General features: G+C 39.9%; 1 protein-coding gene across 1 annotated transcript; it reads left to right on the top strand.

Moving 5' to 3' along the window:
• Positions 1-2807: 2807 nt before the first annotated feature.
• On the top strand, positions 2808-22111 carry trpc4b (transient receptor potential cation channel, subfamily C, member 4b; the record flags this gene model as incomplete). Its single annotated transcript, XM_080731852.1, has 9 exons — positions 2808-3185; positions 5063-5581; positions 18176-18512; positions 18641-18780; positions 18952-19277; positions 19372-19567; positions 20556-20597; positions 21336-21425; positions 21530-22111. 9 exons carry the CDS (start codon positions 2808-2810, stop codon positions 22109-22111), a joined length of 2610 nt encoding a protein of 869 aa, XP_080587978.1.
• Between the last annotated feature and the right edge of the window lie 2436 nt (positions 22112-24547).

The raw sequence follows: 24547 nt of genomic DNA, 5'->3' as shown, positions 1-24547 counted from the left end.
GAAGGCTGTCCGTCTGTTTGTGCAACTGTGAAGAGTTAAACTCCGGCATTGGGGGACAGATTGGTGTGAACTTTCCACTTACTAGCTAGCAGGAGATTTTCAAATTTCATGGTGGTGTTGTAACTGTCTGCTTCACATTTGGCCTATAATTCTTGAGCTGTAGGTAGTAAAAGCAAAAAACATATCATAGTTAGAGCTGCAGTTGCAGCTCTAACTAACATTTCCTAATCCTAATATAAACACAACGTTTCACCATCTGTCTACTTCCTTGCAGTACTGATACAGTCCTGGGTAGGCAACCCTGCCAGGTGAAGATTTGTGCTGGTAGAGTAGGCTATGTATCTAGACACATTTGTTGATCTGGCATCCAGTCAGTGTTGGGGAATTTACTTTGAAAGCGTAACTTGTACAGTTACAAGTAACTCACCATGGCAGTAACTTGATCAAGTTAAAGTTATACCCCTGGAGAAATGTAACTTATAAAGTGTCAAGTTACATAGTAAAAGTAACTTGAGTAACTTGAGTTACTTTTTTCAGCATTCAATTCAGAATGTACATTTGATGTACATGAAACAAAATATAATATCCTACAAAAAAAGTCACATGCCAGCAGAAATATGCCTCTCAACTGAGTTTTATGTTTTATTAAAAAAAGGGTGATATTTTCTTTAGTAAACATCTGTGTTCCTAAAATAAAGTTAAAAAATAAGAAAATTATGAAACTTAAATGTAAAATTATAACTTCGCTTGTAACTTCTTGTAACTTGTAACTAGCCAAAAATGTACCAAAAAGTATCTCAGTTACTTGACGAGTTACAGAAATATGAATACAACTCAGTTACCAGCAAGTTACAACTTATAGTTACGTAACTCAGTTACATGCAACTTTAACTTCCCCAACACTGCATCCAGTTTGTATTGTTTCATATACAAAGATTGTTTATTTTATATTATACTGTTTAGACTGATGGGGTTCTTTAATATGATCATTATGATTCTATACAACTAGATTACTATTTTTTATGTAGGCCTCTCCTGTTACCTTGCTGTAAATCGCTCTAGACAGCATCTGCTAAAATTCCTGTTGCTTTGAGGATCGCACTATTACACTTGCTACTCATACACAAGGGCAAGGCTGCTTGAACATGATCCTGGTCTGACTCTGGGCTTGGAGCGGACCTGTATGCCAAAATTGCCAAATGAATGGCTGTTCCATTCTGTGGACATAATAATAATAATAATAATAAAGCTTTATTTGTATAGCACCTTTCATGACATGAAATGCAGCTCAAAGTGCTTTACAGAGCAGAAAATGAAGCACAGTTACTTAACAGAAAAAATAAAATACACATGAATACAATAAAGCAGAACAATAAAAACATAAAACATTGAAGAACAATTTCAGAACAGTGTGGACGTCAATAGCATCAAAGAGATAAAAAAATAATTCAGCTAAAAGCAAGAGTAAAGAAATAGGTCTTGAGCTGTGCTTTAAAGCTATCCACAGAGGCTGCCTGTCTTAGGTGTAGTGGGAGTTTATTCCAAACTGTCGGTCCGTAGAAGCAGAAAGCTGCTTCACCATATTTTTTATATTTCATTTTAGGCACATCGAGTAGGTCAGCACTAGAAGACCTGAGTGGGCGGTTTGGAACGTATCTATGCAGGCAGTCATAGAGGTACGAAGGTGCCAGACCATTTAGAGCTTTATAAACAAGTAAAATAATTTTAAAATCAATCCTAAAAACAACCGGGAGCCAGTGTAGCGACGCTAAGACTGGAGTAATATGTTCTCTCATCTTAGCTTTAGTTAAAACTCTGGCTGCCGCATTTTGAACAAGTTGCAAACTGTCAGTTGTTTTCTTTGGCAGACCAGAGAGAAGTGCGTTGCAGTAATCAAGCCGAGAGAAAACAAAAGCGTGGATCAGCGTTTTTGCATCGTCCAATGTTGGACATGCGGCCGTTGTGTTCTGTTGTGTGACTGTGTTTGTGTTTTCTGTGTCCAGCTGTAGTGTAGCCTACAGATGGACACAGCGCATAATGATTAGCCTGCCCTCCAGGCTACAGCCTAATTAGCCAGAAGGCTAATCATTATATGCGCGCGGTTGTGCATGTGTGCGCGCAATCCATTCATATGCATGCGTGCGTCTCCAATCTTTCTCACAACAAGGCACAATGTTTGAGCATCGACTGGACTGGCAGTGGCACAGATAGTGAGATCTCTGAGTGGGAATACGCATCGTTCCAGTGAAAGGGCAACACGTTTGGAAGGTAGTAGCCTACAATATTCTTAATTTGATTTTCTACAGTTTTTATTACTTTTATTTGTATTTTTATAACGATTCGAACAGAAAATAAAGATATTTAAAATCCGAAAGAATAAATAAGGTGGGTGGTAGGCTAGTCATTAATGCAGCAATGTAATAAAACTGTCTAGTCTGGGACCATAAAATAGATAGTAGTAGCCAGGCCTGTTACCTAATTTTCTTAAAGGAGTATCACCTTCACCCCCAAAATGACTTTTTAGTTCCCTATTAGGCCTACTCATGCCAAGCATGGAGACTTGAGTTAAAAATATACCACAAGAAGACTTTTGGGCTTATTTAAATTGGGGTCCATTTTTTTCCTCAATTCATACATAAATGTTGATTGCGTTCTTGTTTTTTCAAATTACAAATCTAATTGTCCTGACCAAAGGTGTGTGAAACTGAAAACATATTTCAAACAACTTTAAACCACTGTCTCTGACGTCTTTATTTCTCTTTCTTACTATTTTCCATCTATTTCTTCTTCAAACGGTCTATCAGAAAATGTCACAGCTGTATTACCGCAAGGCGAACAACACCGCCTTCAGGGACCGGATTCCCCTGAGGATCGTACGAGCCGAGTCGGAGCTCTCCTCCATGGAGAAGGCCTACCTGAGCGCGGTGGAGAAGGGCGACTATGGCAGCGTCACGCAGGCCCTGGAGGAGGCTGAGATCTACTTCAGGATCAACATCAACTGCATTGACCCCCTGGGCCGCACGGCGCTGCTCATCGCCATTGAGAACGAGAACCTGGAGATCATTGAGCTGCTGCTCAGCTTCAATGTGTACGTGGGGGACGCGCTGCTTCACGCCATCCGCAAAGAGGTTGTGGGTGCAGTGGAACTGCTGCTCAACCACAAGAAGCCCAGCAGAGAGAAGCAGGTAAACATCATTATTCTTAATTATTATAAATAGGTCTATATTATAAACATTATTATTTTTAATTAGGCCTATATCTTTTTTTTAAGTATTATATACAGGCTATATATATATATATATATATATATATATATATATATATATATATATATATATATTTCTTTTTTTTTTGAGCCTACAACTGTCTCCTATACACTTGAGTGTGTCCGTGTGCTATTTATCTATTTAAGTTACTATATGCAATACCGCTGGTGACAAGTTGCACTGTTGCCACACACACACACACACACACACACACACACACACACACACACACACACACACACACACACACACACACACACACACACACACACACACACACACACACACACACACACAGAGGCAGGGAGCACGACCCAACTGTGCTTGAATTTTTCCACAATCAAGATAGGCCTATAATTAATTTTATTTGTATTTGTATAATGATTCCGGCAAAAAATATAGAAATATAATATTGAGAGGTGTCCCTCAGGACTCTATGCTAGTGTAATTTCTGTTTTCTGTTATTGTGGGGAAAGCTTTTGCTGAAAATAGTTGATCTGTTTTCACCAAAAGCTTCCCCCACAATACAGATGCTGCTTTATGAGTGGTTAAATCTGATAAAGATCCAGAAGAAGATGTGATTATCTTCTATGCACAGCACAAGGCTATATCTATTTTGGTTACCCAACTCTGAGATTACGGTATTTTGCCTGTCTGTTTGTTGTTTTCAATTCTAAGCCTTTTTGCAAAAGATTTTGGAACAAGAATGCTTTCTCCGCATGTTTGAAAAAGGACAGCTTAACAAGCCCTTGTGGTGCTGTTGATCTAGAGTTTTATTTGACACTGCTGGATTCACGCTGTAATGGACTTCAGACATAGTAAAATCCTCTGTGTGAATAACTAATTGACTAAAACGGACCCCATTCTGACTCTCACGCTGAGATTTAAACTAAATTACACTGAGGATTTCTCTCTGCATAATATAGTGTTCTTCTGTGGGAAAGGAAAAAGGAATTGCTTCCACCTTATAGAATATTCTGCCAATGGCAGAACCACAAGCCATTTATTTAGTGTTAGACTTGCTGTCTGAGGGTACAGTCACACCCAACTTTGATTCTGCCTACAGTATGTGGTCTTCTTTTTGCAATGGTTTTCAATGGGAACAGAGCGTTTTGTTGCTGACAACAAAATGCTCTGTTTCCATTGAAAACCATTGCAAACATACGGATACCGGTACATAAGCAGAATCAAAGTTAGGTGTGACACAGTTAGATTCATTCTTCACCAACTTGTAGTTACTGAAGTAGAGGTTCTTCTAATGTGACTTTAGCCAAGAGTAAGGTGCATGAAAAAAGTCAGGAAAACCTCAGACGAATTTCAAAAAAATGGGGGGGAACTATTGTGGCGGAACTATTGTGCCGCAGCGCACGTTTCCGGTCGGACATATTTGACCGGCGGACTATTTTATACAGAGGCAAAATATGAGGGTAATAACGAATACAACTGTATACAGAGGTTTGGAAACGACATCTTGCAAAGGTGACATGGGTGTTTGAATTTTTAAGCTATATTTAGTACATATGTAGTACATCTTGGCCAAGTGGTTTGGTATTTAAGTTAGCGATACATGACCCGGAAGTAGATCACTTACTCTTTTGTAATATAAAGATAGCTATATTTAGAAGAGACGTATTTCAGCCTATAGCTTTCATCGGGGTGAATTGCACTAATTCTAGTTACTGTGTATGTTTGGCAAAGGCTCTGTGTATTGTCTGAGTTTTGACAAAACAACAGCGTCGCATTATGTTCATTGTTTTTCAGGACAGTGTAATTTTGTGGTCTTCTTTTGTTTGTAGGTACCACCGATTCTCCTGGACAGGCAGTTTTCAGATTTCACCCCGGACATCACTCCAATCATCCTCGCAGCCCACACCAACAACTATGAGATCATCAAACTGCTTGTGCAGCGAGGTGTCTCCATACCTCAGCCACATGCCGTGCGCTGCAACTGCGGAGAGTGCGGGGTCAGTTCAGACGTGGACGGACTGCGGCACTCGCGCTCTCGCATCAACATCTACAAGGCCCTCTCCAGCCCCTCTCTCATCGCCCTCTCCAGTGAGGACCCTTTCCTCACCGCTTTTCAACTCAGCTGGGAGCTGCACGAGCTCAGCGTGGTGGAGAACGAGTTCAAGTCCGAATACCAGGGGCTGTCCCGGCTGTGCAAACAGTTTGCAAAAGATCTGTTGGACCAGACCCGCAGCTCCAAAGAGCTGGAGATAATCCTCAACTACCGCGATGACATCAACCCTCTGCTGGACGAGACCGTGAACGATCTGGCCCGGCTGAAGCTGGCCATCAAATATCATCAGAAAGAGGTAAGCGCATCTATGACATCACGTACTTTTTTGTTAATTTGTTGCTTTTTTACCCACTTTTCTCCAAATTGTTTATCATTATGCCAATTGATTTCTCCCCACACACATTTATTTGTGTTGTCACTGCTGTTGTATCTTACTGGCTCACCTACCAGTGAGGAGCCCCCACCAGGAGGATGTGGGCCGGTACATTACCACTGCTCCACCTGAGTGCCCGACATCAGCTACTTTTGGGTCAATTTTTACACACATACAGTAGTTAAATGAACACTGAGGATTTTACTTTGTTAGGTTCAAATACCACCGAAGTGGAAAAAGCGGCACTAAAACATAAAGGATGCAAGACTCAGATAAACATTCTTATTTATTGGGAACACTGACACGTTTTGGCTTCAGCCTTCCTCAGAGCAGCTTTAAAAAAGGTTTTACTCTGTTGTGGTGTACTGCAGAGTGCACACTGCAGTACAGCGGTGATGGAGACAAAACAGATTCAGTATCATGTCATGTCCCATTCCCATCTATATATTTATTTATCTTTCACTGTACACTCATCATGAGACACACACACACACACACACACACACACACACACACACACACACACACACACACACACACACACACACACACTATAATGAATACATACTGTACAGTGATGGTTTGTAGAAAAGCATTGTGGAAATGAGCTGAAAGTGGACTGAGATGGGTGGAGACGTCCTGTGGGACTTCAGAACAGCAAGTAATTGCCAAGACGTCTCTTCCCAATGCATTATAGGAGCCCTCTCAGGCCCATGGTAATAGGATAATTAGGGATAATGATGCAATGGTAAACTGATGTAGCATTTGCCTGAAATGTAAACCTCGTAATAGTTTAATAAGGGCGTTCCGGGGAAGCTTTTAATGCTCTTTAACATCTTTACTGGAACGTTTTTCTCCTGGATTTGATGCCAACTTTGTATCCCTGATATGAAAGAAATCTAATTGTGGCACATAATTCTTTCATGCAGAATGAGTGGCAAAATGACCCCATATCGTGTGTGTGTGTGTGTGTGTGTGTGTGTGTGTGTGTGTGTGTGTGTGTGTGTGTGTGTGTGTGTGTGTGTGTGTGTGTGTGTGTGTGTGTGTGTGTGTGTGTGTGTGTGTGTGTGTGTGTGTGTGTGTGTGTGTGTGTGTGTGTGTGGTATGGCTGGTCCTATTGTTGTTTGTTTTTGTAGTCAAAACTTTTCGTGCCAAGGACCCCCAAATTTATACAGTATCCACAACTTTCCAACATCCCATCGTACATTGCGCAGAAGGCGAGCGGCGTGAGCTTATATGTCTGCTGTTAACTGCAGATTCAGGTTCAGGTTCAGGTTTATTAGTCACATGCATATCCATACAGGTACAGACATACAATGAAATGCTTGTGCCAGGAGCACTCTCAGCCTTATTACACACAAAAACATCAACCCACAACAACAAGACAACAACAAGTCACCCAAGACAACCCAAAAACAACAAAAACCATACAGTGTAACAGTGTACAGTTTAAAAACTGCGTACAGTGCACATGATAATGCTACAGTAAAGTCTTGCGGAAAAGGATGGATATATCTGGCTGCGAACACTTTAAAAAATGTTCAAAAATAGTAGATGTACAAGCTCGCAGTGCGGCACGAAGTGATGCGCTGTGAGCTATCTGCTATTTTTGAATAGCCAATGCTAAAATAAAAAAGGACACAGTTGCTTTCCTGGTTTTAATGGCTTAATGTCCATTCACTTTGGACTCAGTTTGAGTGCCCTTCATACAGTTCAGAGTGCAGAGTTTTGCCAATGCATGTACTGTACCAAAACTAATTTACTGTAGCCTAATACAGTACATCTTGGTTGAAATCATACACATGTACACTTCCCAAACAAGAATTCTGCATTTGACAATAACATGTCAAATGCATAATAGGCTGGCTTGGTCTGCCACCTTTGTTTGTATACCGTGGTAGCCAGTTGACTTTGTCCTCTGAGGTACCTATAGGTTTTGTTTTGCCAGAGGTACTGTTTTTTACTCCACCCCTTTGTTTTTTCAAAGGGTGGAGTTTAGGCTAAAACACACCTCTGGAGGCCTTCCATTGTGTCATAAGATTGGTGGACACTAGGTGTCAGGGCTGATCAACTATTTACTGGCTGGCTGCCTCTAGAGATGACATTAAATTGTAGTGTGTTGAGATTGCTTGATAAGTTTAGATAAGTTTGATAGTGTGCTCACTTTAAATAATCAGCTATTTTATTTTATTAAACATTTTAATAGATTAATGTCTATTTTTTACACTCACTGTAGGCAATTCTAATTTGCTTTCTAAAACCAAACCTAAGGTTTCAGAAAACCTTCAAATACTCTTTTCAAAAATGTAAAATAAACTATGTTGTTATATGTATAGCAAATACTAATGAGACACAGGGGTAGCTCCTGGCTTCAAAGGTATAACAAGGTATAAATAACAATCTGTGGATTTAGTGTGTGCATGTAACGGAGGTGATGTGAACCTCCCCACCCGGGCTTTGGCTCTTAAAGGAGCTATAGTCAACTTTTTCTTGAAAAACGGATGCTAAAATAAAAATAATGTTTCGAAAATATTTTATAAAAAAATAAGCTTCATATATGTGTTTCAATTAAAAAATGACCACAAAAAGCGTAAAATAATGATAAAATAATCATTTTGGCCCTTTGTTTACATTTACAGGGCCCGTACTTTGTTTACATCCTAGTCTGTAGACTAGGATGTACACCTACAATGAAAAAGTTGACTATAGCTCCTTTAACTATCACTCCAAATCTTTATGGGGTGAAGGAGATACTAGACTTTTGAGGTTTCAAGGCTTAGGGCTGCAACTCTCTCCGCCACACTCACCCCCCTTTAGACCAGCTCCTACAGTATGTGGAAGCCCGCATTTGGGTCAAGGCACCATTGTAACGGAGGTGATGCGAAACGTCCCCACCTGGGCTTTGAACCCGGGCCTCCCGCGTGAAAGTCCAATATCTTAACCATCACTCCAATAGGGATAACTTTATGGAGCGGGGGAGATACTAGACTTTTGAGGTTTCAAGGCTAGGAACTACAACTCTTTCCACCACATGTAATGTAAACTGAGAGACTGATTTTGTCTTAATGTCTCAAGTGTTTTTGCTACTTCAAAAGGGTAGATGTTGATGGAACCAAATGGACCCTTAAAGAGTTTTTTTTTCTTAAATTATTATCTATGTTTTTGATGTATTTATGTATTACCTTGCTTAGAGAGAGAGATTCAATACTTTATTGCCATTTCAGTGCTTCAGTTCAAGACAATAACATGGAGATTAAAAAGTCCAGTCTGTGCAAACCACTGCTACATTATAAAATATTTATTTATGCAGTGACTGAGACAGACAGCCGATCTACAAGCTCACAACAAATAAAACAACCAGCAACTATCAATATAGGCTATACAAGCAGCTTTATGGAAATCAAGCCCAGAGTCGCTTATAATTAGCCGACATGGCATTCCTAAAACTGTCTTAGGAATGCGGCAAATACAAAAAAAATATATTCATTAAATTCAAGTCTCCATGGTGTGACTAATCAATAGGGGGAAAAAACTATTTCGGGGTGAACTACTCCTTTAATATTGGCTACATTTGAATGCAATAGGCTATGGATTCTAACCTAATAATAATCCCCTTGTGCAGGGCTACATTTGAATGCAATAGGCTATGGATTCTAACCTAATAATAATCCCCTTATGCAGGGTGAAGAGAGTAGTGGTGGGAAAAGTACTCAGATCTTTACTCAAGTAAAATTATCAATACTATAATGCAGAAATATTTGTTACTAGTAAATGTCTGGTATTCAGAAACAGATTTCCATCAAAATGTACTTAAAGTAAAAATAGCAAAAGTATGCCTACTCATGAAGTAGGCATCTCATGTTTTCAAAATGTATAAAATATTACTTTGAAAATACCAGATCTACAAGCGTACTGTGTAATGGAGTAAAAGTATTGGAAACTGGAAATACTAAGTAATAACAAATAACTCAAAATTATAGGCCTACTTAACACATTGGCCGCCATTTTAACATTGACTGTATGGCTCTCCTGCCATTTTGTTTAATAAAAAAATTGATATATTTTTTTTATATTGACATTTTTCCTAAATTCTGTATTTTTTCGACAATGTCATACAGAACCTCAAATGAAACAGGACAAACTCTAGTCTCACCGAAAAATAAAATAAATAAATAAAAAGCTTTTTTTTCTATAGTTGCAGCCATCTCAAAATAGCCATTTTTGACCAAAATCCAGCTATAATTGAAAGAACTGGAGATATTGACCTTTTTGTGATTGATGGCTTTTCGAGCGAATAACTCAGTTGATATTTGTATTTATGGCGTCAGGCACTTATCAGATAAGTGTACTAATGTAATTATGTAATAGGAATTATTTTTAGAATTTTCTGTTTAGAAAAATGCAGAGAAAAATATTTTTATATGCTATGTCTGACCAAAAACAGCAAGTTCACATTGATATACTATTACTGCTACAGTATTCTACAAGTCTGCTACAAGTCACTTGGGGGCGCTGTCTCTCTGTTTCTGTGTGTAAATGCTAGTTGCGCTCTGTAGGCCTACAGGTGCACACACACACATTGACATCAAAGGGGGCATGAGTCTTTACAACCAGTAAGACTCCCTAATCGGGAGATGATCTCCACAAATATCACAACCTCCACCTCTCACGTCATACGGGTAGCCATAGTTACACCTGGAATGTTGAATCTCCATATATGGAGATAACCTACGCATCACACAAAGTCTGACCTCACCAGCCCATACTTGGGCATGGACGACTTATATCTCCATATACGGAGATGGCCATATATGGAGATACGATGACATCACAGAGTCCACAGCTGATGATGTGGCGTGATGTCATACAATACACAAACAAGCCCTATATAAAGGGGCAATTCTCACCAGGGAAGAGAGCATTGCCTGGAATGTTGAATCTCCATATATGGAGATAACCTACGCATCACACAAAGTCTGACCTCACCAGCCCATACTTGGGCATGGACGACTTATATCTCCATATACGGAGATGGCCATATATGGAGATACGATGACATCACAGAGTCCACAGCTGATGATGTGGCGTGATGTCATACAATAAACAAACAAGCCCTATATACTGATGCGATACGATGACATCACAGAGTCCACAGCTGATGATGTGGCGTGATGTCATACAATAAACAAACAAGCCCTATATACTGATGCGGAGATATGAGCAGGGCAAAGGTGTGACGTGTGACCGACCGACGGACGGCCGGTGGAGGTTTTCATAGTAAACTGCTCCCTGACGGTCGCAATAACACTTCTAGAATACACCTCTAGAATGGATTGCTATGACATTTGTTCAACAAGGTGATCAGCAATCTCTCAACACGTCGCTCTGCGACACTTTGAGAGCTTGTAGAGCTTGTAGATCTGCTATTTTCACATTCTAGCACATGTTAGAAAATGTCTCCCCCTGCCCCTAAAAAATCCTCTGCACTGCCCTGGCAAGAGCAGGGCAGACGCAGTTTGCTAACGAGGCGAGGCTGTAGTTGATCGATCGCTTGTTGGCTGTAGTTGATGCTTGTTTTGGTGGAGCGTGGGCCAGGGACCCCCACGCCCACCTGGTTCCCTAAGTGTTGGCTGGAGACCAGGGGACCCCCTTTGTGAGACCCCATCGACAGGGACCACTTGTCCCTGCAACTGGATCATGTGAACTTTATGTAACAAATGATCGGCTTATTGATTGATTTTACAATGTTATGTAACTCCGCACTGCTCTGGGAGGTCGGCGAAGCGTTGGACCCGCGGACCCCTTATTGGTTCCGTTAGAAAGGCGACCAGGGACCCCCACCTTTGCAAAGGCGATCATGGCTTGTTTGTGGACTAAAGTTTGTGGACTAAATACCATTATAAAACTAATATTATAGCCTGGATATATGGATTATAACCCAGGGTGTGGATTCAAATCAACCATCATCATTATCAGGTACGTTTTAGAAGCATTTATATGGCGAATTGGCGATAATTGTGTGTTTTGTGTCTTGAGAGAGAGAGAGAGAGAGAGAGAGGCAGATCTCACTGATAGCACTGTTTTTTTATGGGACTGAACACCATCAGGGGGTCCAACAGGGACCACTGAAACAGAGATATAGTGGTCCTGGAGGGAAGCACACACACACACACACACACACACACACACACACACACACACACACACACACACACACACACACACACACACACACACACACACACACACACACACACACACACACACACACACACACACACACACACACACACACACACACACACACACACACACACACACACACACACACAGCTGTTCTCACACTTTTTTTTCTTCTCTTTTTTTTTCCGGCAGCCAGCCTTTTGAGCTCAAATGCGTCTTTTGCCAGTTCACTGTGGGTTATGGGGAGATTTATACATTTGTATTGCAATTTATACATTATTACAGTATTTTTTTCAAACACACTTACTTTGATGTGTGATATTTTAGGTTCCCTTTAAGATAAAAGGCTCAGACTTTGTGACGGGCTGTGGAAGAATGTAATTAAACATTACATTATATAAAAGCAAATTCTCGGGACTATCGGGCCTGGCGGGGAACGACATTGGGATTTTCTCAGGACTATCGGGGGGGGGGGCGGGGAATGAGTTAAGTAGAGTATAAGTAAATATACTTAATTACTTTATACCAGTGGTTCTCAAACTGTAAGGTCCCCAAATTATTTTGTGGGGTCCCCAGATGATTAGCTTAATGTCATCCCCCCCCCCCCTCTCACTCAAACAGTGGGTGTCAAGTCACTCTCTAGTTTCGGCTCCAAAGGACTTCAAGGACAACTCAGATTTAAAACTCAGTTTATTTTCAAACTTTCTTTTCTCATCAGTTGGCTTCTTTGTTGACGGTTCTTCACAATCATCAGGTTGAAAACCTGAATACAGAAAGAAAGAAAGATTAACAACATTGTCAACAAGTTTCTTCAAATAATTAAATGCTTTTAAACATTAAGTCAATTTAAACATTGTAAACACTTTAAGCCCTTTAAAAGGAATAAATAAACATTTAAAGAATAGCTCTTTTCCACTTGGTATTTTAAACCTGTTAACGTGGCAATTTCATGAATTTCTAACATTTTTAGCAGCTTTTAAATTAACATTTGTGTTTTTGTACATTTTATACCTTTAAGTTAACGGCATTTTTACCTCAAAATGAACTTATGCTGAAACATGTTTCTTAATTAAATTAAGCAGCTAACATTAACAAATGTAAGCATTGCAAACCTGCAAAGTAAATCAAAACATTCACCAACCATTGGCGTCTTTGGGCTGAACTCGTTTGAGTGGAACTTGGATTTTCTTTCATGAAGCTTCTCCCTTCTGGAGCTTCTGCTCCCTGGAGATTGTTTGCTTGAGTGAATTCAGAACCTCCATTCCTTTTCAGGTGCTTCCAATCAGGTGGGCGGCCATTTTGCTGCTGCACTCTGGGAAGTGCAGTTCTCTTAAATCTGCTGAGTTCTGACTCAACAGTGGGACGGGACCCATTTGTGGCAATGAAAATAGAGGATCTACATTAATCGAGTAGTTTTTAAGCTGAAATCTTTCCGAGAATATTGTTTGAATCCATCATTCTGAGAATATTGTTTTACTTTTTATAGAGCTGATTAGTTTACTCCACATCTTTCCCTTGATTGATCAAATATGTTGGTCACCTGTTATGCAAAGCATGCTGGGAAAAGCATTTGTCTAGGTTTCCAGGGGCATTTTCTAAGCTTTCGGGAGCTAAAAATGCAAACTGTGTCATATCCATATGTCTGCCTTGGCAAACTGACTGTCATATGTCAGAATTTGATTTCTCAGTACTTGAGCCTAAACCATAACATTAACTGCTTTGCTGCTAGGTTAGGGTTGAGCTCCCTCCCCCTATTGTTCTGGAAGAGAATAATTCATGGTAACTCCAAGATTGCCATGTTCTCAACAGTAATACATACATATTGGATATATGTTCCATATTGTTTATATTGCTAATCTTGGAGCAATTCATATAGATTAGTATGGTCTGGAAAGTAAAACCTGAAACCAATCTGTTCTTATTTTAATGTCAGATAATATTAGCATGGTCATCCACCAGACCATGCAATTCATGACTGTATCGTTCCAATTTTGGCAACTTAGCTTCAGTTTGAATTTAGTCATATTAAATGTTTTGACCCAACTTTAATTGCATTAGTACTATTTACAGAGAACTATGCCAACTCAATTAGTCAATTAGTATGAACTCAATATTTGTTTTTAAGTGTTAATTAATTTAGTTAGTTTCAATTTAAATTACCCATTCTAAATGCATTACATTTAATGATATATGAGTTACATTTAATTAATTACAAGCAAATAATATTTATTCAATAAAATTGAGTGTAAATAGTTGCCATCATTTTATTTACGAGATCATGTGTATTGTTTTTAACAGTGTATATCCCTTTTTATCAGAGGGGGGAAAAGTACTAACATTTGTTACTTCAATATATATAGAATACTGAAAAGTAGAAATACTAGACTGTTACAAGTTAAACAGTTTAGTTTAACAGAAAAGGTACACATGGTATCTGGCTGCTGAGTAAACACATGAACCCCTGCTCACTATGAAAAAATTCCACCCCGTGGCTGAATGGAAACACTACACCTTGAAATAAATACATTATTTATGTGGGTGCGGCTAAGGAATCTGGGGGGCGTTCCTAATTTAGGTACCTATAGGTACCTATGGTAACTAGTTTGGCAAAGGGGACAAAGTCAACTGGCTACCACGGTACATCTCATTCTAGGTGCAGTTTCATGTAAAATTGTCTGTTAATTCTTCAATGTCAGTGACGTTACAGTGCTTACTCATGAGAATGGTACACACACACACACACACACGCACGCACGCACGCACGCACGCACGCACGCACGCACGCACACACACACACTATATACAGTATAACTGAATGTAATGGCAGTCCTATTATATGCCCGCTGATGGAGTTTTGCACTGTACAGAGTGCACCTATAAACTTTAGTTATTGATTTTTGCTTGAAAACATCTAGCCTACACACAATAGTGACAATACCCAATCATAATATTCTTATGGACTGTATTATTGGCACAATAATTGATTATTTGTTTATAATGGTATATGTATCCCTTTATACCTAACCATAATAGATATTAATTGCACAATGTCAAAGGTAGCAGTCAAAATGTTTTAAATTTAAACTATAGTTTTAGTGATGAAAGAATGTTCTATACATTTCCCATGTCAGTGTCTGGTAAGGTTGCGCATAAGACAAGTTGAGGATTTTAGGTGGAATAACATTGCCCCCTTTGGAGTGCCAGAAAAACTGCATTTATTTTACAGTCTGTCTGTCTGTCTGTCAGTCTGTCCGTCACGTCACACTTTTCCCCTACTCAAATCTCTGCCACCATTGCCCCTATCCATGCCAAACCTTCCACACACACTCAGCCAAACCACAACCTCCACTCCTCATCTCTCACATGGCCCTCTTCTAGCGACACCATGAGGCCTATTCTTGCAAATTTTTGGACACTGCTCCTACAGATTTTGCCCTAAAAGCACACACAGCGGTACACCGTATCTCTACAGTCATGTCATCAACATGCATCTGTCCCATCTAGTGCCACCATCAGGCCGACTTTTGCTAAACTAATTTTTGGACACTGCTCCTACAGATTTTGCCCTAAAATCACACAAAGCGGTACACAGTATCTCTAAAGTCATGTCATCAACATGGATCTGTCCCATTTCCCAGAAATGGACAATCTACAAGTTAAACCCACTTTATTTATAGAGCGAAAACATTGAACCAAAGTGCTGTTCACTGAGTAGAGTGCTGTACACTCAGTAAACAAGTGCATGAGAGCTTATAGATCTGCTATTTTCGGCGTGCCACGCCGTCGTACAGTGAAGCAAGCTCCATGTGAGGTTCAAAGGCTGCTTGCTCATGATGAATATATGAACAATATTTTAAATATTGAATATATTTAAAACATAATTATTATTTTTATTTACCAGATATTATATCTATCTTAGTAGTTTAGATATTCTTTTTCACAGGTAAAATCCTTGTGGACTTGAATGGCATGCGGTCTCTAAAAATGTTCCAGACTGTGAAAAGAATGTATAGGCTGTTCCATCATAAACCCCTTAATAACTTACTGAGTGGATTTTATTGTCCTTTCACTGTGAATTACGATGCTATAAATGTATGTGTTTTTATTTTATTTTATATTCTTACATCTTCATCCAAAACAGTGTTGGCATTCATGTTGATAATGCAACAATTTTACCAGCACGACTACAGATTCAACAAATCCTGTAAAACATGTCAACCTAGAGCTACTGTGTGAGCAGGGCTTCCTAAACTTTTCCATGCACACTTTCCCCTCAAATAGCCCTAGCCTCAGGCTGTGGCACCCTTATTTTGAAATGGCTTAAAACAGGAGTCTTCAACGTTTTCAGGCCAAGGGCCCCTTGGCTGAGAGACAGATGAAGCAGGGGCCCCCACTAAATAACGTAAAAAATTGTGTTGCAGATTTAAAATGTTCATGGATTTCTTATACAGCATAGACTTGTTTGACAGCACTATCATCTGTTGAATTATTATATTTAACCACTTGAACTGTCAATACCTACTAGTCTGCTCTTCTTTTCTCTCTACACCAAACCTGAGCTAAAAAATTGCCGATCTACAAGCTCACAAGTCAATGCCTTGTGCTGCAAGGTGTTGTGAGCTTGTAGATCTGCTATTTTTTGGCTAATGTTCCACTAAGAATAGGGATGCTAGGGTTCAAGTGACTAATGTAAAAAACATGATCCTATCACAAAAAGATTTGGCGGCCCCCCTGTGGTAGCTCTGAGGACCCCCTAGGGGTCAGACCCCCTTTTGAAGACCTCTGGCTTAAAAAAATCAAACCCAAGTTTGAAGTGTGTGTGTGTGTGTGTGTGTGTGTGTGTGTGTGTGTGTGTGTGTGTGTGTGTGTGTGTGTGTGTGTGTGTGTGTGTGTGTGTGTGTGTGTGTGTGTGTGTGTGTGTGTGTGTGTGTGTGTGTGTGTGTGTGTGTGTGTGTGTGTGTGTGTGTGTGTGTGTGTGAGTGTGAGCCATACTTGCTCACTCAGGCCACCACTGCTATAGACCATATTCACACCGCGGCCATCTTGGATCACATGACTTCCTGGAGTAGCAGCCTGCATTACAAACCATTGTGAACAATGGAGCGATGGTCCCAAAATATGAATTCTATTGAACCAATTTCTTTTTACCAAATTGACAGGCAGATGACAACATCAACATCCCCAAAATGATTAAATAGAAGGGTATATCCACAATATTCATGGTAGTTAGGTTGCAGTGTTACTCTGTACAAAGACTTGCTACAGTATGCAGCTAGTCTGCATTGCTCTGCCATCATATAGTTAATAATACTGTATCGTGATTTTTGCATATTAATCAGAAACAATCTAACAACAAATAGTTAATTTGATAGTGGAGCAAGCACTGCACAGATAGCAAGTCTTTTTACACAGTAAGGTTGCAAACTAACTACCATGAATATTGTGGATGTACCCAGCTTCTATTTAATCCTTTTGGGGATGTTGATGTTGTCATCTGCCCATTTGTCCATTTGGTCAAAAGAAATTGGTTGAATAGAACTCATATTTTGGGACCATCGCTCCATTGTTCACAATGGTTTGTAATGCAGGCTGCTACTCCAGGAAGTCATGTGATCCAAGATGGCCGCGGTGTGAATATGGTCTATTGCACTCTGGCTTCACTTACATTAATCGTTTTATTGAGTACACTTTCATCAGGCACACCTGATGAAGTTCAGTTGGACCGAAACATTGTGCCATACTGAATTTAAAGAAACTCTTTGAAAACCTTAAAAACCTGTGGCATAAACAGTACAAGTTGCAGCCATCCAAGGTATCTGATTGTCTGTTTGATGAATGACCCAATTCAGTGCTCTCTACCCTACTACAATGTGGATCCATTTGGCCATAACAAAATTAGGCAGACATTAAGTCCCATCACCAACTGCAGATGTCCAGCAGATGTTTATATCAAATCTCAGAGGGTAAAGAACATGGAGGATGGAAACAGACAGTCCACGCAGCGGAACAAGGAGTTCTTTTGAACTCCTTGTTCCACTCAGTAGCTTTGTATTGTGTGCCAAGGATATTTTACTTTTATATTGTCAAGAAAGGTACAGTATACAGGCCAATCTGTAGTTTGTATACCTCTGGAAGATTGGTGCTTAAGTTATTTGGCACGCACAATAATATAGTTGCAATTGAATATATAGTTAACAATATAACCTATATAATAAATGAAAATGACCACCAAACACCATAACTATCCACCTCTTTCTGTCTGTCTATGTTGGCCAATGGCCATCCTCCCTCTCATTCTCTGTCTGTTTCTTCCCATCTCTTGCTTTCATTCAGTTTGTTGCACAGCCCAACTGTCAGCAGCTTCTGGCGTCTCGCTGGTATGATGAGTTTCCAGGCTGGAGGAGGCGCCACTGGGCAGTGAAGTTCATCATGTGTGTGTTCATTGGCCTCCTCTTCCCGCTCTTCTGCTTTTTTTACCTGATTTCTCCAAAGAGCCGCCTTGGCCTGTTCATCCGGAAGCCCTTCATTAAGTTCATCTGTCACACAGCGTCCTATCTGACGTTCCTCTTGCTGCTCCTGTTGGCCTCGCAGCACGTGGTCTCAAACAACTCCAACCGGCAAGGCCCAGCTCCCAGCACTGTGGAGTGGATGATCCTCCCCTGGGTCATTGGTAATATGCACGCACGCACGCACCCTGTCCAGGATAATCAGTGGTACTCTTACAGCTACGTGCAAGGACACCTAAACACTACTTGGTCATAATGTGCGTACTAACCCTTTATCTCATCTTTATCACAGGCTTCATATGGACAGAAATCAAACAGATGTGGGATGGTGGTTTCAAAGACTACATACATGACTGGTGGAACTTAATGGACTTTATTATGAACTCTTTGTACCTTGCAACCATTTCTATGAAGATTGTTGCCTTTTGCAAAGTATGATCTAAATGCATATTTCTATTTCTTTCATTATGTTCTTCATTACATTTTGGACATTTTGCCACAGTCCTCAGGGCCAATAAAATGACTTGCAGTATGTTGCTGCATCATCATCACATACTGTAGGTAGAGTGAATGTTGAGTGAATCTTCTCCTTCTTTCCAACAGTTTAGTGGTGAAAAACCAAGAGAGAAATGGGAAATGTGGCACCCGACGTTGGTGGCTGAGGCGCTGTTTGCCATCGCCAACATTTTCAGCTCCTTGCGCCTCATCTGCCTCTTCACTGCCAACTCACATCTGGGACCACTGCAGATCTCACTGGGTCGTATGCTTCTGGACATCCTCAAGTTCCTCTTCATCTACTGTCTGGTGCTTGTAGCCTTTGCCAACGGCCTCAACCAGCTGTACTTTTACTATGATACAGCAGAGGAACTAAGGAAGGAAGAGGAATGTGTTGGCATCCGTTGTCAAAACCAAAACAATGCCTTCTCAACGTACGCTTTTTCTTTTCATAAGACACATCTGCCCATAAATATGTATCAGTGCCTGAGCCACAAATAATTGTATTGCATTTTGTTTGCTTTTTAGGTTGTTTGAGACTCTGCAATCTTTATTCTGGTCTGTCTTTGGCCTGATCAGCCTGTATGTGACCAATGTGAAGGCACCCCATGAGTTCACTGAGTTTGTGGGCGCTACCATGTTTGGGACCTATAATATAATCTCCCTTGTAGTTCTTCTCAACATGCTGATTGCAATGATGAACAACTCATACCAGCACATTGCTGTAAGTGGCACATCCATCACCCACAAAGGTCACACTCAGAAAGGTTAATTGTTTTAACTGTCCATTTTATGCCATTCCAAACCACAGAATGTTTTCGGCCATCCGGCCTTCATCTGTGTGTGTGTGTGTGTGTGTGTGTGTGTGTGTGTGTGTGTGTGTGTGTGTGTGTGTGTGTGTGTGTGTGTGTGTGTGTGTGTGTGTGTGTGTGTGTGTGTGTGTGTGTGTGTGTGTGTGTGTGTGTGTGTGTGTGTGTGTGTGTGTGTGTGTGTGTGTGTGTGTGTGTGTGTGTGTGTGTGTGTGTGTGTGTGTTCCGCCAGATGGACAAAACCTCTGTGGTTTAAAATGGCATAATGTGGACAATTAAAACAAGTAAATGGATCCTTTCTGAGTGCTACCCTCTTTTTTCACTACAGTTTACTAAGACAATGCACCAACCGGTCAGCGCATGGTGAAAAACAAATCGACATTAATAATAATACTGCTACAAGATATACATTTTGTTCCTATTGCAAAAATGTTATTGTTCAATGTTTTTTCTACCTTTAGGACCATGCTGATATAGAGTGGAAATTTGCAAGAACAAAATTATGGATGAGTTACTTTGAAGAGAGTGGGACTGTTCCTTCTCCATTCAATATCATCCCTAGTCCAAAGTCTGTTTTATATCTATTTAGATGGATGAAGACACACACGATGAAGAGAACACGCACAAAAAGGAGACAAACATTTGGAACCTTAGGGGTAAGGTCCGAGTTGTGTCCGTGGATATGTCCTAGGTTTTGAAATTGTGACAATGAAATCAAACAAGATAGCTCAGAAAGAGTATCCTAAATGAGTTTACTCATTCTTTCTCAAAATGATTATAGACATCAAGTTAACATACTGTATATCAGGACCTCCAAAAGACGCTATTTACTGAAGGCAAATAATAGAGAATGTGAAATGCACTGTTACAGTAAGTGCAGAAATAACACCATATCTTTTGCAGAGACGTGCTGCTGAAAATGTACGAATAAACCATCAGTATCAGGTATTGATTTGCTTGTTTTTCAATAGCAGTATTTGTCTTAGCTTAAAGGGATATTTCACTTTAAAAAATAAATTGGTAATTTTATCGTCTGCTCAGGCTTTTGTGAACACCTCAGACAGTTTTTAGATATTCAGTATTTAGATATTTGATACTCATTTTATCAGACAAACCCCTTCCTATACAAATCCATTGTAACTCCATTTTAACCATGATAGATTCATGATAGATCTATACAATGGGTTAGTATAGGAAGGGGGTGTGTCTGACACAATGAATATCAAATATCTAAATACTGAATCAAGCAACTTATAAACTGTCCCTGGTGCTCTCAAAAGCTTGTGAAAGTGAAATATCCCTTTAACATCTAGAGTTCAGGTCTTCACACCTAGTCACACCTCTGATCTGACCACTATGACCATACAGTATATGGCAATCTCTGTTTCTGTCATTTGATCTTGTCCCTTTAATGCCCATATACATGTATGGAGATCGCTGATGCCACCAGAATGCCCATATATGGACATGCACCCTTTTGCGCTCATATTATGGAGCTGGGCAGATTTTATTTTTTTGCGCCTGATGCCCGTGATGACACATTGAAGTTGGACAACACACTATATTTGGGCATAGATGCATTGGGATGTGTATTGCCAACACTTGGCAGTCTAAAGTAGATAGTTATTGATCCAATCTGATCAAATGCTCTACCTGTTTTGTCTGAATCTATATCTTTTTCAGGAGGTGTTGAGGAACCTAGTAAAGAGATATGTGGCTGCAATGATCAGAGATGCCAAAACAGCGGAAGGACTGACAGAGGAGAATTTCAAGGTAATCTACAGTTATTAATGTACAGGATAGACCCTTAGTACCTCAAGTACAGTAGTTGCATCAATTATTGTGGTTGTAACGTTTTATCTTTTAATGACTGTCAGGAGTTGAAGCAAGATATTTCCAGCTTCCGCTATGAAGTACTGGGAATGATGAAGAGCAAACATCATGCTGGCCTAGCAGGTAAAGTTGCTAGCTCCAGCTTGGTTTACCCTGACCATTCATTCAGATATTCACCCAAATTCGCCCCTGCACAACCACAAAAAAAGCTCCACCTGTATGATGTCACCACCTCCATTCTGGAGCAGAGTGTGGCCAAAAGCTCACATGTGGCGCCCACCAGGCTGGCCAATGGCTCAGTGGTCCCATCCTACGTAGGAACGCAGACCCATAATGACATCAAGGGTGTCTCAGGCAATGGGATCCGGAAACTAAGTATGGGCAAATGTCCCTCTCAAGAATGTGATGAAATACATTCTTTGTCTGATGAGCCTCAGGAGTCTGAGAATGAGGAGTTTTTAGACCGCGAGGGACCAAAGCAGGAGCAGCTAGAGGTCAGGGAGCTGTTGGTGGAGGTTGTGGAGGAAGAGGAGGAAGAGGAGGAGGAGGAATCCGAGAATGATGCCATTCAGAAAGCAGAACATTCTCCGGAGGAAGATCCTGCTCATGGAGTGACTAATCATTAGTCAGTGGCTCAATGAAAGACTTGTATTATGAGAATATTGGACTGGGACATGGAAACATCTTGATCTACATGTACACTATATCCTGGAAAGCAGACATGTTAATGTGTAAGGCAAGTGATTTGCCTTAACACCACATCAGTTCACCTGTGGCCAATACAAATGTATAAAGGTCATGGACATTTGCCAACCAACAACAGTGTAAGTGGTTGAGGAATTAGTGTGCTAAGAAAACAAGTATGTTCAACAAAGTACCTTTAGAAAGTAAGCAACAAACCTGGCACTGATCTAAACAATGTTTGTAGCATCAGTAAATACACCCTCCCTACATTGGTAACAAAAAAAACATGTTATCAATTATTGATCACTTGACAATGATTGTTAGATTCTATGCTAAGGGAATAGTGGAATCAACAAGTGCACTTACATTAAAAGATTGTATTGTATTTTATTGATAACATCTATTTCCAAAGAGCCCTGAACACTGCTGCCTATCATCTTTTGTTGCACTTGCGTTACCTTGTTATCTATCTATATTAAAGGAAATTCTTCATGAACAGATAATGCACTAATGTCTTGAATGCAGGCTACTGTATATTCACGTACTGCTTACTGTATTCCGTAGAAAATGTTACTGAGTAATGCATTAATGTTTCTCTAAATGTTGTATGCTTGGAACCATTGAGCATTCTGCAAGCAGGTTATGATCTCATAACAAACCTCAGAAAAATTATTATCATTCATCTTTTTTATTACCTTTTTTAGGTTGAGGATTCCTCACATACTGTATAGTGCTAACACTTGCACTGATATGATATTCTTGACAAATTCATAACTCAAAGCTGCAAGCAAAACGGGGTCACTGGGTTTATGATACATGTTTCAGATTCCTTATCACTGTATTTTCTGGAACTTCTACTACTTCTGTATGTCACAGACCATGGATAAACGTTTCCCCAATGATAAATGTTAACTGTCTTTGTTCCCATTTTAAGTGTAAATAACTATTTTATTATGTGTTTGGGTTTGGGCGGAGTTCTAGTTCAAAGCGTCAGAATTGGCTGGCACTTTGAAATTCCTCAATTCTACACTTAATTAAATACAGCCAGATAGATTTCAGATTGTAGAAGAAATTTTAGGGGTAAAGAAAACAGTCCTAGATATGTTCGGGGCTTTTCTTTTGGTCTTTGATTAATCGTGTTCCAAAGATCACAATGAGCATAATTAAACAGTTGTATCCAGTCAACTCTTATTTCTGCTAAACATTTCTCAGCATAAGATCAGTTTGAAGATACTTTCAACAAGTCATTATAAAACAGAACATGTGGAGGGCTGGGGAAAACATATTCTTTCTGTTCAGCCAAATTGTGAGAGCACAGCTTATCCGTATTATGAGTTTGTTTTCTTCTCGAGGTATTTACAGTCAAATTCCCCAGTTCATCTTTTTCCCCTTAACCATGCTACTGCCACTGGAGCCATGACCTTGAATTCCTTCACGACAGCTATAAATTGTGTGTGAATGACTGTGTACTGGTGCTTGTATGATTTCACGCATTTCTGAATGCATAGACCTATGTTTTTTTAAATGCTAGTTCAAGTCGAGTAAGTAGCCGACAAAGAACAATCCTCTTTGTATATGATGTTTACTGTATATGCTGTGGACAAAACTTATCAAGCTAGCTAGTTTAGCCTGTCATTTATCGTCTCAGCCGGGCTGTTTATGAAGATACAAGGTGGTTTATGCCTTAGACTTTAGCAACACAGTTTGCTGTGTTTTCTCTACTGGCATGAAAGACATCCAGCCTTCTTTTATGCTCCATGGAATTGGAGTAGTTGGATGGGAAATGACTTTCATGCTCACATATGGTGGCCTTGGCCAGAGACTAGAACATCATGTGGGCAGACCAAAGTGATGGAAAAGGTGATGCTGTTGTGTGCCCTCCAAATGCCTGATTTATACATGGCTGTGTGCTGGTGTCGCGCACCAAAAACAGCAGATCTACAAGTTCCCACAAAGTATAAATCACTCTAAGATCTGCAGTACTTTATATTTAATTGTATGACTGTGTCCCTTGCAGAAAATAACTGTATTATTTAGATCAGAGGATGCGTTAAAGTGCACTATTGAACCTCAAATAACCTTTTGAAACCTGTTTCACACATGTTTATACTCATTTGGTTTATTCCTTTCCCTTTCCTCTTGTTCGTGACTCCTATCGTACAAACATTTTCCCAAATGTCTGTATTCTCAGTATTCTCAGCCAATATATTAATTAAAACCCACAGAAATACAATTATGGATGGCAAAGTAAATGTTTCTACCGTAATTGCCGGACTATAAGCCGCGGCTTTTTTCCTATGTTTTGAACCCTGCGGCTTATACAACGGTGCGGCTTATATAAAGACTTTTACAGCTAACGGCCAGGTAGTTAGTTTTAC

This window comes from Nannobrachium achirus (genome assembly GCF_963921795.1).
Source record: "Nannobrachium achirus genome assembly, chromosome: 8".
NCBI lineage: Eukaryota > Metazoa > Chordata > Actinopteri > Myctophiformes > Myctophidae > Nannobrachium > Nannobrachium achirus.
This window is presented reverse-complemented; position numbering and strand designations above follow the sequence as displayed.